This window comes from Salvia splendens, chromosome 11 (assembly GCF_004379255.2).
Source record: "Salvia splendens isolate huo1 chromosome 11, SspV2, whole genome shotgun sequence".
In the NCBI taxonomy this organism is placed as follows: domain Eukaryota; kingdom Viridiplantae; phylum Streptophyta; class Magnoliopsida; order Lamiales; family Lamiaceae; genus Salvia; species Salvia splendens.
Genome location: NC_056042.1, coordinates 22,581,434 through 22,597,707, shown reverse-complemented (window position 1 = coordinate 22,597,707; position 16,274 = coordinate 22,581,434). Strand labels below are relative to the sequence as shown.

The window sequence follows — 16,274 nt, the reverse complement described above, 5'->3', positions numbered from 1 at the left end:
GGTTCGACTCGGAATTTGTGCCTAGAAGAAAGACACGACAAGCAACCCGCTCAAAGTTGCACCGAGAGATAAGAGGCTTGGAAGCGGAACGCTGGAACTCAGCCAACGACCCGCTGAAATTGGGCAGCGCATGAATTAACCTATTTTTTCTTCTAAGACTTTATCAATATTGAGTATGACTTGAAAGATATAAATATTCTTAAGGCTTTATCAATGGAAAACTTTGCTGCATTCTATATTTGAGAGATAATTTGAGAGATTGGAAAATGGAAGTTTATAAAAACGCATGTTTGCCTTATTATAAAGATAAATAATTTCACACTAACATAATATACGAAATATTTAATGAGTTTGAAGCTTTGCCGAGAGCTTCAAGAACCGAGTGCGCCGTACAATAAGCTATGGCCATAACCTTGACCATCGGATTGACCCCCAGCGCCGTCGGAAACACGCTCGAATCCGCCACAAACAGCCCCTCCACCTCCCACGTCTCCCCCGTGGGCCCCACCGCCCCCCATCCTACAGCTCCCCATCTGATGCGCCGAGCACATCGGCGCTGACTCATTCCCCGGCCTCCTCCCGCTCTCCTCCTTCACCCTCAGCACCCCCCCCTCCGGCTATGCGTCCCGATCTCCTCCTTCGCCGCCGCCGCCGCCAGAATCCTCAACACCCTCTCCATCCCCTTCCTCAAATTCTCCTCATCGAATTTGCCGATCCTGTAGCTGATCTCGCTCTCCGATCTCGCCTCGCCGCAGCTTTTATCCCTCGCGAGCGCGAAAATGTGAGCGGTTTTGGAGAATTTGAACATTCTGCCCTTCATGTCGGCTCCCGACGACCACGGCATCAGGCGGAGAACATCCTCGGGTGTAGCGCCGGCGTCTGGATGACGCCGGAGGATGCGTCCAATTTTGAGCTCACGGTCATGATTCCGCCCTCGTAGCTCTGCTTCTCCGAGTCCGGGAAGTGGCCCCACCCCATCACCACCGGGTGCACGTGCAGATTCCGGCCGATGTTAGGGTTTTTCAATCCGCTCCTCCGCAGCAGCGGCGGCGTGCTGATCGCTCCACACGCGGCTACCGTCACTCTCGCTTCAATTACTCCAATTTCCTCTCTACCGTCACCGGTTTTGAACAGGAACGCTAGTCCCGGTAGCGGCGGCGCATTTTTTCCGGCCGTTTTTAACCGTTATCACCTTCAACGCCTCGCAATCGGTGAGGATCGCGCCGTATTTCGATTCGGCGAGATCGACCAGCCACGTCTTGTCGGTGCCTCGTTTCCGGCCGTCTCTGCAGCCGAGGCAGCACCAGCCGTAATAGTGATCCGCCGCGGCGTTCCTTAGAATGTCCTCCGTCGGAAATCCTAAATTCACGCAGCCTCGTCTCAAAACTTCTTTCTGCATTCCTTCTACCTCGATTTCTGATTGAACACTCATCCTCTCATACACGGCATCCAAAGCTCGATAGTAGATTTTGCTCTCAAAAAGCTCCAATTTGTGATTTTTGCTCCATTCCTTCTGCACGTGCGGCGGCGTGCGAATCGAGGTCGCCCAATTGATTGTCGATCCGCCGCCGACGGTAGATCCGGCGAGTGTCCCAAGTGCCTCAACCATGGTTTCACCGTGGACCATCATGTAGGGATCCTATATAATCAGTGCTATATTGGATTCATGAGCCAATGGAGGATTCTTGAGGAAGAGTGGACCAGAGGCCATGCCGGTGATAGAGGAGTTCGCCACCAACAGTAGAAGGTGGTCGAAAGAGAGGCACAACTCGAGGAGAGTAGCGGCCATAGAGGAGGCCGAGGAGAGTTCCTTTGCTAAGGAATTAGCCGATCTTAGAGTCCGGGTTGACCAAATGGACACATCTAGATGAGAGGATCCGGCTCCACCGACCTCCGTCATTGCGGTCACGAAACCCGACGCTCCTCCCGCTCCCGTAGAAGACATTAACTACGCTCAACAAGAAGGCGGTCCCAATCGGGGTTACAACAACAATTATCGCCCTAACCAGGGGGCAGTAATTTCAATCATTATAATGAGAACCGTCCTCATCCTAACCTTTCTTATTCTAACAATAATTTTTTGCAACCTCCCGCAGGGTTTAATGTTAGCAAAGGTGGGGTAGTTGAGCCAATCAAGAAGGAGGACCAGTATGACCAAGGGATTATGAAGATTTTAGAAGTGCTAGTGCAAGATAGAAAGACCAATGACACCAAGATTGGGGTTGTTGAAGCAAGGTTAAACAATTTCGAGCAAGAAATAAACATTATTGCCACTGCCGTCTCGAACATCCAAACTCAAATGGACCAAGTCCACAAGAAGCTCGAGGAAGACAAGGCAAAGGCAGCAGCACGAGTGGGAGACATAAACAAAAAGTGGGTCACCAAGCAGAAGAAGGACGAAGGCAGCACCTCCGGAATGAAATATGGGGACTTCCCGACTCCAAGCGGATCACCGCACACTTTGCAGCGGGCCGCTACTGGGGCACCGTCTGGAGTCTGCCCAACGCCTAGCGGACCGCCGCACACCCCGCAGCAGACCGCCACTGAAGAGGCAGGGGCGCCTGCCAAGAATGAACTCGTGCGGCACAACGGGATTGTACTCCCTTTCCAGCCGAAGAAGAAGTTTAAGCTTGAAGAGCAGTTCAAACACTTTTTTAACATGTTTTGCAAGGTCCATACTGACATCCCTCTCGTTGAATCATTACAGGAGATATCTAGGTACCCGAAGCTACTAAGGGGGGCCGTGATGAGAAAGAAGAAACCCACCAAAGCCGACCTTAAGTTGACGCATCATTGCAGCGAGATCATTCAACAGGAGAGGGTCGTGAAGAAACCCACCAAAGCTGACCTTAAGTTGACGCATCATTGCAGCAAGATATGAAAGTAGACAAAAATGTGCCTCTAATCTTAGGCAGAGATTTTCTAGCCACCTGCAAAGCTCTTATTGATGTAGGTAGAGGCGAGATCACAATCAGTGACAACTACAGTCGCCCCACCAACAAGATTGAGAGCGAGGTGCTTAAGTATGAAGAGGCACAACAAGCAAGGAAGGAGCGCGAATGTAGGGCGGTCATGATGACCGACACGTCTAAGCCTTATAGGCCATTCAAAGAGGAGGATTCTTCTAACCCTTCTATCTTTATTGTCCATACTCCTCCCCAATCTCTCAAAAAGAGTACACCTAAGCAAGCTAAGCTTCCCTCTCAGGAGAAGGCCAAAAAGAGAAAGAAGGCAAAGAAGAAGCCTCAAGTTCCAGTCGACCCCGAAGTCTTCGTGATCAAGACCCCGAACAGGAAATACAAATGGTGGAGAAAAATTGGCAACAAGATGATCCAGTTCGCGGTTTTCAGTACTAGGGTCGTTGATCCGCACACCTAGTTGGGCCAAAACAAAGGCGCTTGTTGGGAGGCAACCCAACTTGTTTTTCCCTTTATTTCTTTATTTTTTGTCTTCTATGTTTCCTTAAATTTTCATGCATTTTCTGTGCACATAAAATAATAATAATAAAATCGTAGCGGCCGTTGTATATTCCACAATGGTCGCCACAAAATGTTTGAGTGCGCAGGAGCATTTCGGTCCTAGGGCGGGCGCTGTGCGGGCCGTAGCTACCCGTTGGAGATGCGTCATTTTCTGAAGACGCGCAGCGGTCGGTGCACGCCTCGTAGCGGTCGCCACGGATAGGTTAGAGACGCGACAGCTTCGATATAAGGTGAGTTTTCTCTCCTTCTTTCCACCATCTTCTCCAACTTTCCCTTGCACACGACCCCAACCACAAATCATCACCAAATTCACACACCCACACTCTCATTCCCTCATTTCATTCCAAATTTCAAGCTTTCATCGTCCAATTCTCTCCAACTCAAGGTAAGAATCCTACCTTTAATTTATGAGTTTTGGTTGAATTCTTCCATAGGATTTTGTTCTTTCATGTTGAATTGTTCGGTTGAAAAGCATGTTTTAGTATGGGGGATGATTGTGGTGATGCTCCTACTTGTGTTTCATGGTTTGATTTTGTATAAGGTGGTGAATTGTTGATTGTTTTTTATGTTTCCCTCTTGATAATAGTTGTTTATATGTTACTTTCGGGCATCCCCTTTCATCAAGTTTGAGGGAACCCTTGTTTATTTGTCTATTATTTGGAGCTCTTTTTAGAGCGTGAATTTTATTTTGTAGGACAATGACAACAAGAGTGAAGCTCGAGAATGCGAAGAGCTACGGAGTTAGCCTTCCGAATGATGATCATAAGGCTATGTGGAAGAGAGTCTCGGCAAGAGACACAGTGCCCTCACGGTACCCCCACGAGCTTCCCCTCGGTACTTTGGGGATTTTGGAGGACTTTTGGGCGTTATGCAACGTAAGGGGGGTAACGGCTTGATTCACATGTTCCAAGGGTGATGGCCGTCCTATAGGAGACTCACTCTCGAGTTTCTTAGCACATTCAAGGTGCACAAGAACCCCCATACCCACAACCCCGAGAGGATCGACTTTCGCCTCGGCAACCGCAACCAAACTTTTTTCATGGAGGATCTTTGCGAGGTGTTCCATTGCTACGACCTCAACCCCGATGAAGAAGTGGAGTATGAATATTCCGATGTTTGGGGTGCGATGACAACCGAAGGTGACGATCATGAGCCAGGCTATGCCAAGTCCTCATCCATCCGCAACCCCGTCTTGAGATACCTCCACCGAGCTATGACACAATTAATATTCACTAGATTCGATGGTGGAAGTGTCTCCCAAACCGAGCTTCATGTTATGTGGTGCCTTCTCACCGAAAGGGGTTCAACTATGAGATCTTCTTTACTCTCACCAGCTAACATGATCTTTTGGACCTAGTAGATTCCAGCACACGTGAACTCAAATTTGCGCATTAACTCCCCGAAAGTATAGAAATTCACCACATAACCAATGCATGAAACGAGTCTTATCAAATGTGCGCATGTGGAAAGTGTGGTAATTTCATAAGAACGACTATATAGATTATCATGGTTAGAAGTGCGCATGTGGAAAGTAGCAGACCTGGAAGATCCCTCTTCACATGGTGCTGTGGTGGTGAGAACACAATGACGATATGTATACATAACTGTTGAAACTTGCTTGTAGGTTTGTTTAGTTGTTATAGTGTTGTACTTTGTCGTCTTTTTAATATCACAGGTTTTCATATTGTGGTTTTAAATTTATGTATTATTTTGCTACTTTCTTTTATTTGAAAAAAAAATAAAATACAAAATTGGTTGTCAAAAGATACAGTCTAGCTATTGCATGTGTATGGGCTGGAAGATAAAATGCTAACGTGACGGACGAAAAATGGAGATAGGGCGGGTGTATAGTCCACCTTATTGTGGATGGCCTACATATATCTAATCTAGTAAGCTAAGTAACCGATGGAATTTTAATACGTATATCTCCGTTGGGATCATCATGAACCTACTAGATCTGCTCCCAAATCAACACCACCATCACATCAATTAGAGAGAATATGATAACCAATGAGAACCTCCACTATCGCCGATAGCCACACTCACCGTCCTTCTCCAGTCTATGAGGAAACGGCAGTGAAGGAGAGAGAAAGAGGTATAGAGAGGAGGGGGAGATTCGAGAAACTCATCTTAGTAAAAGCCATTTGGAAAGAGATGGAAAATTTAGAGGAAGGGGGTATTAGAGTCAATAACGCTAAATTCACCGAGACAAATACCCAATCGCACATTTGCTTTGCGATTTTATTTATCATGATGAAATAGCTATTTTCTGCTAACTTTGATCGGGCCGAGTATTTAACGCATGCCACATTTATTTAAGCTGTAAAATGCCCATTTAAGTTTGATAGCTATACTATCTTGCTCGTATCACCCTTTGTAAACAACTGAATCTGTTAAGCGAACAGACTGCCCCAAAACTATACCCAAATTGGCAAGACACTCTACAATCTATGTGAAGAGGAAAACTCGTCAAACCAATTCAAGAAGAATTAGCCTATCCACGACAAGTACAAAAGAGCTACCACTAAATTCAAATGATTGCCTATTTATGCAGCCAACATACACATGCATATCTCAAACTTTTTATCCACCCGTAGTTAAGGAATTGAGGAAAAAGAGCAACATATAACAAAGGAATTATCTTTCTCAATCAACTATGAAATGCGCTAAACTCTCAGTATGTGTGCTTTGCAATAAACAAGTAGAATCACAAACGGGTCAAGCGGATTCACTGGACCAAACTAGTTAAGCAGAACCTAGACCAATCTGTCTGTCGTTGGACGCGCTATCGGAGACTGAGTTCAAAACCTTAACCCACAATACTATTAATTAGTATAGAGAAATAAGGATCGATCCCACTAGGAAGAATGTGCTAAAACATGTGTTCGGGACATTTCAGAGGATTTTTTGCTGCTACCACACAATCTAAGTGGGTTAAGTTTCAATCTACTTGACTTGGTGGAATTAACAGGACTCTATCTAACTGGTCCACTAGACGTACCATGTACGGAAACATGCATGACAACTGGACTTTCCTCTAATGGACACTTAATTGGAGTAAACACTTAATTCAAAGACTCGGCAACTATAGTCACCTGCCTAATAGGACATGCTGGAAACTTTCCTCTAATGGACAAACAGGATGCAAAAGCAAGTGGAGACCAACTTTCCTAGACTAACAAATCCGGAAGAAAAGCTGCAAAAAGCATAAAGCAAAAGTGAACTGTATATCTGATTTCCTAACAACCAACGACTTTATCTTCTTCATACAATCAGACTAAAATAGAGCAAAATAGTACATGGAACAATCTTCAAAGAAACGGAACAGAGCATGTTTGGAAATGAGACGTAAATGTAAAAATTAAACAATGAACTACCGGATCTAAGCTAACTGACCAAGCGGAATGACATACGAGCAAAAGTGAACCATAATCATGCAGATCTAAAATAGAGAAACCTGGATCTAAGAAATCAAAACCAGAGCTAACATGAATCTACCGTTATCAGACATCACAACTAGGGTTGACAATTTTTAGCACGACACGAACCCGCACAAAAATAATAGGTATGTGTCAAAGCTTATTGGGTTCGTGTCCTTATCTTGTCGACATGATAACTACACAAAAATTTCATGTTGTGTTCGTGTTGCGTTCGTGTTACACGTTAAGAAATAATATTAATATATTATAATATTAATATTTTTTTATTTATTTTAAAATTTAAATTAGGTTCGTGTTTGTGTCTTGTTGTGTTCGTGTTGTGTTTGTGGAATGATGGATTTTTTCTTTGCTGTTTGCTGGATTTTAAATCAGATTGTGTACTTAGATTTTAATTTTTTAATCCTATTGTGTTATCAAGTTCTTATCGTGTTATCAGGTTGTATTATTATAGTGTCGTTATTGTGTCGTGTAATATACGTATTGTTATCGTGTCGTGTTGACTCGTAGTGGTTCGTGTCGTGTTTGTGTTAGTGTTTGGAGTTTTCTTAACGGGTCGTGTTCGTGTTAGTTGTTATCGTGTCGTGTTGTTATCGTGTCGACACGATAATGACACAACACGCACGATTTGTCACCCCTAATCACAAGCACGGATCTATGAATTCAAACGTCAAATAACTAGATCTCAATGCCCTACAACTACCAATTGCGAAAAGCATCCAATCCAAACGTAAACACGGCGCAAGAAGCCAAAGTCCAACAAAAACATCAACGAGAACTTCATAACTTCATGAATAAAGTCAGATCCAACTTTAACAACAAAACAAGAACTGAAATTATGAAACTAAGAAATCCAAAACACCACAAACGACTTGCAAAACGAAATTAAGAGTAGCAAAAACAGAAATTAAAAGGGTTTGTTCGCTTCTCCAAGCGGTGGGACACGGTTACAACTAGAGAAAGTCACCAGCCGGATTAATATTCCCCTTCCAAGTGCGCAGTAGAAACTGGAACTGAAGTTATCGAGTGATTATTGAGCTCGGGAGACTTTGAGCTAAGAGAAGCTGCTCCATTCTTCAATTTTCATCCCTTTATATAGGGAGGCTTGAGGCTCAAATCCCTAGGGAATCTCTCATTTGATTTGACAATTGTGCCCTTAAAAGTGAAGGAGGTCTTTGAATTTTGCTTTTTTCTCCCACTTCTTGCTCTTGCCGACTTCTGTCAAGATTCTCCCAAGGTAGTTTGGCGGCTCTTAGTAATTCCACTTCGGTTCTGCTCAATCCTGCATCTGCTCGCTCAATCTACACGATCTCCTGGACCTACCAGATACCTGCACATCTGAACTCAAATTTACACATTAACTCCCCGAAAGTATAGAAATTTACCCCATGACCAATGCATGAAACGAGTCTTATCAAACTACAACCAAGGAATTGAGGAAGAAAATCAACGGATAACAAAAGAATCATCTTCTTCAATCAATTACTACCATCCCAACCTTTATCAAATACTCCCTCCGTCAATGAAAAATAGGGCACTTTCATTTTGTGCACTCGTCTATATTCTCTCTTTTATTTTTTTCAAAACAAGTGCAGAAAATGAAAGTACCATATTTTTCGTGGACGAAATGAGTATAAACTAAGCCATTTTATTTATGTTGATCGATGTCTAAAATTTATTTTAGTGAGATGGAAGATGGGCCTATTTTGAGTGCTGAAAATTTTGTAAGAGCTTTGTCGTGCTTAATAAAAGCATTTGGGGGATTAAATAACATCTTAGAATTAAATCTTTGGATTCATCTAAGACCTAATTACAAATTTATATTATCCAATTAGTTAACCCTATAATTAAAGGTTCAGACTTATTTAAGGCTTAATTCAATTAACAACCTCGAAACCATCGGATTTAATTGGCAAAAGAGTTAGTGAAAACCCTTAAGCAATATATCCCTAGTAGAATACATGCATGTCATTTTTATGAGAATAAGATAGGTAACTTTAATTTATATTCTTTATTGTTTTCGTAAGACCGTACATAAGGAAGGCTAGACTCCAACTAGTGTTGCATTTTAAAAATTTTGGAAGCTTACTAGGTTGACTTAATTCTATTGAAATGAAATAACTAACCATTACTTAAAGTACTCCCACCGTCAGCGAATATGATTGAAATAAAATAACTAACCATTACTTAAGTACTCCCACCGTCTGCGAATATGAGTCTCATTTATTTCCAACACAAATTTCAAGAAATGTTAAGAAAGTTGGTGGAAGAAAGTTAGTGGAATATAAGTCATACTTGTATATATTAGTTTTAAGAGTGAAATACAAAAATGGTCCCTGGACTATGGGTTTATCTTGCCCATAGTCCCGGGACTCTAAAAATATCTCCAGTAGTCCCTTGACTAAGGGTTTATTTCGAAATTGGTCATTTTGCAGTGTTTTCTCCCGAAAATGTCCTTTTTGGGGGCTAGACAATTTGGTCTTTTCACATTTTTAATTTGAGTAAACTACAAAAATGGTCGTTGGACTATGGGATTATCTCGCCTATAGTCCATGGATTTTAAAAATATCTCCAGTAGTCCCTGGACTAAGGGTTTATTTCGAAATTGGTCCATTTGCACTGCTTTCTCCCGAAAATACCCCCTTTGGGGGCTGGCCAATTTGGCCTTTTCACATTTTTCACTTTTTCAATTTGATATTATTTCGTTGATGTACTGAATTTGATATTATTTCAAATTTTATTTTCTTTTTCCCTTTGTCATCCTTCACTTTGTTGCTTTATTTTAATATTAGATTTATTTTTATAAAATTAAATTTAAAAATTTAGATTTTTAAATACCAATAAATTATTTTTAATTAAAATTATTAATTTATGTATTCTTATTCAACTCACAGTTATATATATAGAAATAAAACTATGGAGTCAACTCACACAAAACTCTTTTATAATAGAATGCATAAATCAACAATTTTAATTAAAAATAATTTATTGATATTTAAAAGTCTAAATTTTAAATTTATTTTATAAAATTAAATCTAATATTGGAATAAAGCAACAAAGTGAAGGATGACAAATGGAAGAAGAAAATAAATTTTGAAATAATATCAAATTTAGTACATCGAAATAATATCAAATTGAAAAAAGTGAAAAATGTGAAAATACAAAATTGTCCTGCCATTAAAAAGGGCATTTTCGTGAGAAAACAGTGCAAAATGACCAATTTCGAAATAAACCCTTACTCCAGGAACTACTGGAGATATTTTTAAAGTCCAAGGACTATGAGCGAGTAGTCCGGGACCATTTTTGTAGTTCATTCTAGTTTTAAATGATATGTGAGTGTACTGAGTTATTTGAATGTGGAGTCTCTTTACCATTTAAAGTAATTTTGAACCGGGACACCTATTCATAGATGGACCAAAAATGGAAAAACATGAGCAACCGGTATGTGTAGTATTTTAAAAAGTATACTCCATCCGTTCCACAAAAATAGGCCGAATTTCCCTTTTCGTCAGTCTCATTCAAATAGTTCATGTCCATTTATGGAAACTTTTTCTCCTTCTCTTTTACTTTATCTTTATAGGTCTCACCATCCAGTACATTATTTCAACTGCCTTTTGTCATTCTCTCTTACTTTACCAATTACATATTAAAACTCGTGGCATATCCAATTAGTCTATTTCTATGGGACGGAGGTAGAGGTGCCCACGGTTCCGGAACCGTCGGTTCTGGTTTTGGAAATTGCCTAACCGGAACCGAACCGCGAGGGTGTTTCAATGTTACGGTTCCGGTTCCGAAATCGCCGGTTTCGATTTCAGTTCTGAACCGATGGTTTTCCGGTGGGTTTTATAGGTTTTCACGGTTTCGAACTGCCGGTTTTTTGCAGTTCCGACTTGGTTTTATGGTTTTTCGCGATTTCGGTTTAGAACCGCCCAGACCCAGCGGTTCCGGTACGGTTTCAGTTCAACAAATTTTGAACCTGAACCGAACCACGGTTCAAAAATTGACAATTTCGATTCGAGTAAATTCTCACGGTTTCGGTTTTGAAAATACCTATTTGTTTTAGCAGGTCTAGACGAAGGGAGTATTTGTCTTATAATTTTTTATTTTTTTTCTAAAAATACCTTTTCGTTTTAGCTAGCAAGGAAGCATTATTACTATGCCCAATATACTCCATCCATCCCATAAAAATATGTGCAAGTGAAATGTCACAGAAATTAATACATCATTAGTAAAGTAAGAGAGGTGGAAAAGTACATTCAAAAAGTAGTATTAGTGGATAGTAGGACTGATGTTATTATTAGTTCTTACTGAGTTGTTATGGTGGGCCATAGTAGTATTAGTTGTAAATAGATTAATGTATATAGGTAATGAGTTATGGACAACTTTCCATAAATGGAAATGCCTATATTTTTATTGGACAGACGGAAATGAAAAGTGCACATATTTTTATGGGACGGAGGGAATATTCAAATTCGAATTCAGGTGGAGGAGCGTTCCTACTCGAGCTTGAGTACATGCTGTGATTCATCAAGCGGGTTAGTCGCCATGTGACCGTGGAAGGTGGAGACCTTCTCAACATAAGCAATTCAAATATGGTTGACTTCTAGTAAAGAATTTGGACTACGGTTGAGTTTTAGCTCACAAAAGAACTTAGCATGCTTATACCTTTTAAGAGAAAACATCTTCCATACTCAAACTATGTCTTAACAAATTGCGTTTTCTATTTAGTTGTTTTGGCACATGTCCACTGAGTACTTTAGACGCACACTTTCTTTGTCTTCTTTTCATCACTATTTATAAAGCTTTCATTGGGCTAGGTTAGGGATCCATAGATGAATTGGATTGGGCTAGCCTATTGAATATTTACTAATTAAATCAATTAACCCGTGACTTATATATTCAATGGAATATTATTCTATACCACTATCGTCAATAATATTGATCTCCACCCAATTTCCAAATTACGAAGACTTGGGTTCCATTTTGATTTATAATATTTCCCTCGATTGAAGTTTTTCATTATCCATTAATTTAAGTCTTTTGTTTGCTATGAGACCTGAATTAAATAAATATTTTTTCCAAAGAGTTCTTCTAGTTTGAAACTTTATTTATTATTCATAGAATAAATTCTAACTTGCTAGTTTTATTGAATAATAAAATCATACTACCATTGGCACGCGAATTCAATGTAATAGTAATATTCTTAATATTTTCACGATATTTAATTACTACCATCCAAAATATTATGCTTTGAGTTGCGAACCAGCGTATTGATCAAATGAACAATATTAATATTAATTACAGAGACTAAGAAATACTTAACTCCTGAGATCGTATCTTCTATTAAATAGCAATAAAGAATACTCTCTCTTGTCGAATCCGTTCAGTGCTATACCACACCAGTGTTGTTAGTCTTTCCTAGAGAGAAAAGAGCTATTGTACAAACACTGCAACCTTTTCACGAGGTAGCCAAAGCCTATCTAGGGTCGTGAAATATTTTTCTTTTTGCAAGGTCAAGTCCTCTACTGTGAACCCCTCAGATTCACTACTTGACCTACAATGGAAAAAGCCATAGACTCATTTATTTAATGCAACAATATTTTTAAATAAAGTATTTTATTTATATATTTATTCTCATAAAAAAGGTTCGAAGTGGACGTGGAGTTTCTTATATACGTGCATGAGAAACTGCACAAGGTCATGTATACTCAAATCAACTTTTAGTATACAAGTGTGTTGAGCAGAGCCGACCGATAGATATTGTTTAACTAGATTAGTCTTTTGGAGGTGCTTGTCTTCACACATGTCACCATTTATTTTATGTACCTTCCCTGTTACCTTTTGAGAAAAAATTCAGTATTTTCTTTATATGATCACTCGTATTGATTATAACCTTTCTTCTCCCCTCCTTAAATTCACCCTTAGTCGCGATTAACCAAACATGCTATCTTTAGCAAACCCGGTCATGTCAAATAATATGAATTATCTTAACCTAACTCAACCCGTCTAACCAAATTCGAATTCAACTTGAAATTATCAAATTTCTAATGGGCTGACCAGATAACGGTATGAACCTAACTCAACCCCCTTCATCTCGCGCTAAAATGACATATTTTTTAGTTGGAACGAGATTTTAGGAGTAGTTGGTTAATGTTTGTAATTGAAGAAAGAAAATGTGATTGTAAGTATTAAATACAGTGAGAAAGAGAGTCAAATATTTAGTTGAAGAAAGAAAAAATAATTATGCGTATTAAATAGAGAAAAAGAGTCTTTAAAAATAGAAATATAACATCTTATTTATATCAAAATAAAAATGAAAGTCTGTCGTCTTATAAGCTGGAGAAGTAAGAAAAAGGATAAAAGAAACAAACAATGAGAAGATGTGACGTCAGGACTGAGATCTACAGTGTCAGGGTGTCCCTATGGGGTGCCCGCGGCTATAGCCGCGGGTTGGGGCGGAGGGCGGGCGGGCTATAGTGGAGAGGCGCGGGCGGACACCGAAATGGGGGCGGTAGGGGGCGGACGGGCTTCAGCCGACTCCGGGGCGAGGACGCGGCGAAATGGGGGCGGACGCGGCTATAGGCGCGGCGCCTTTAGTGGCGGCACCGACCGCCGCGGCTATAGCCGATTAAAATTTTTTTTTTCAATTCACCTATAAATACACCTCACTCCATTCATTATTTTCACACCATTCCAACTCTACATCTATAAAAATTTCTCTCACTACAATTTTGGGGTCGGAAGCCCAACCCGGATGAGTGTCAGCGCCTACTGGATATGCACGGTTCGATGCACGGGTTCCCAGGAATGTTAGGAAGCATCGATTGCATGCATTGGGAGTGGATGAACTGCCCCGTGGCATGGAAAGGCCAGTTCACTACTGGATTCAAAAGCAAACATCCAACGATGATTCTGGAAGCCATTGCGGACTACCGTCTGTGGATCTGGCATGCGTATTTCGGTGTGGCAGGTTCGAACAACGACATCAATGTTCTTCAGTCATTACTGCTCTTTAACGAGGAGTGCCGGGGGGAGGGTCCAGAAATCAGCTTCGTAGCCAACGGTACGCAGTACAGTAGGGCCTACTATTTGGCAGATGAGATATATCCGCGGTGACCCGTATTCGTGAAGACTGTCCGCCAACCGGTTGGACCGAAAAAACAATATCTTGCGCGCAAACAAGAGAGTGCTAGGAAGGATGTTGAGCGGGCTTTTGGTGTCCTCCAATCGCCGTGGGCTATTATACGGTGTCCGACACGAGTTTGGCACGAAGATGATGTTGCGAATATTATGTTAGTCTGTATCATATTGCATAATATGATAATAGAAGATGAAGGATTTGCTGCAGAGCGATGGGCGCCGGAAGAGGGCGCAAGTACAAGTCACGGTGTTGCCTCCGCGCCGATCCAGATGGGCGTACCACAGAGCAATGAATATTTGATCCAACGCTTCGCTGATATGCGCAGGACCAACACACTGCAGACCGATTTGATTGAAGAAGTGTGGGTACGTAGGGGAGGTGGTGGCGCAGTGTAAACATGTTAGTGATTTGTACTAGATTAAATGTAGTGTATAATTTTAATTTTAATTTTAATTTAAATTTAGTGTGTAATTTAAATTTAAATTCTAATTCTAATTCTAATTCTAATTCTAATTCTAATTCTAATTCTAATTCTATTCTAATTCTAATTCTAATTCTAATTCTAATTCTAATTCTACTTCTACTTCTACTTCTACTTCTACTTCTACTTCTACTTCGTATAGTCGTGTTCTTCTAATTACGTATAGCACGATAAATTTATTCATAATTACTTGAAACATTATAAAATGAAAGTTGATTATAAAATTTGGGGGCTATTAGAGGTGTCCATTATACTGGCGGACACAAACTTTTTTGAAGCTATGAACAATAAAACTAAGGCTATGGACAAAAACTGGGGCGGGGCTATTGGACGTGTCCGCCTTATAGTGTACACTCTCAATATATCTATAAAAAGGCCCCATAGATCTACGGACTCCTGAAAGAGGCATGCTCTGTCCTGTTCACACTTAGATCTGATTATTTCCATTTTTATGCACAATCTCTCATCTCTGCTCATTGTCAAACCCTTTCTCTTATGTATTGCGGCGGCTTCTAATTCGCTTGGTGCAGGTCGGGAACTTTCTCCGCCGCCGCTAGATGCGGCAATCGTTCATTTTTAACTCCGGTGGATAAATCAAGTTCCCGCCTTGCATCAACTGAATCGGAGACCGAAGTGAATGCCATATATCACTACTGACTGGATTGATTTTTCACGGATCCATTTTTTAATTGGTCTATCTACAGCAGATTTGCATTTTTCTGGTTTGTGCGCAAGTTGTGAACTGATTGAGATGCAAAAATTCAATTTCCTCTGAAACTGATTTTTAGGGATCTTCCGTCATTGATCTGATTGATGGATATTTCTTTCGTTGTCGTGTTTGATTTCGCTTGTTTAAAATGGTGTCGATTGTGAATTTCTATTCTACCTTGTTAAACTAGGGTTAGTGCTTGTTGCAGAAAGGGAAAGAGTTGTTTTTTCGTTCTTTGCTTTGCTTATTGCAATCACGGCGAAATCAGGGTTTAAAAAGGCATCTTTGGTGAAAATCCAAGTGGTAATTCCATGATTCTTGTTTGTTTCAATGTTCACATAAATAGTCAGTGGGAAAATGTAGGGGGTGGGTCGGTACCCGACCGTGCTATACCGCATACTGTATCGGAAAGTACGGTATGAAAAAATTCAATACCGATCTCGTACCGAATTTTCGGTATATCGGAAATTCGGTATGATATTTTTTGATACCGGTTATCATACCGTTATTACGGTATACCGTTTTTAACGGTATACCGAAACACGGTACGGTACGGTATACCGTAATAACGGTATGGTAACGGTAACGGTAACGGTATACTGAAAAAAACCCTATTGTGTCCAAAATATTTAAAATAACAATTCAAGTGTTCAACTATTTAAAAAAGCTCAAAACAATAAAACTTCATCACAATCAAATCTTGTTCATAGCATTCAAATTAATAAAACTTCAACATTCAAACCTAAAACAATTTATGAAGTCATGATTAACAACATTATTTTCATTTCTTGCAACCTCGTTGTCTTCATTTCTCAACTACTACAAAACAACAAAACCATGCGGTATGATAAAACCATCATCACTCTTCAAGAAATCCCATCAACTATCTACTTTGTAAAATCCCATCAACTATCTATTTTGTAATTACTGACACATAAATACACAAGAGATTTACACTATCAGCACTCTTCATAAAACACAGACCATACTTAGAAATATGTTTCAGATTTCTCAAAAGCCATTTCAG

The 16,274-nt window shown here is 40.4% G+C and overlaps 1 protein-coding gene and 1 pseudogene across 1 annotated transcript; one reads left to right on the top strand and one right to left on the bottom strand.

Moving 5' to 3' along the window:
• Positions 1-299: 299 nt before the first annotated feature.
• LOC121754939 lies at positions 300-1,630 on the bottom strand (annotated as a pseudogene).
• Positions 1,465-5,170, top strand: LOC121754940. Its single transcript, XM_042150224.1, has 2 exons — positions 1,465-2,551; positions 2,708-5,170. Exons 1-2 carry the CDS (start codon positions 2,165-2,167, stop codon positions 2,879-2,881), a joined length of 561 nt encoding a protein of 186 aa, XP_042006158.1. The 5' UTR covers positions 1,465-2,164; the 3' UTR covers positions 2,882-5,170.
• Positions 5,171-16,274: the final 11,104 nt, after the last annotated feature.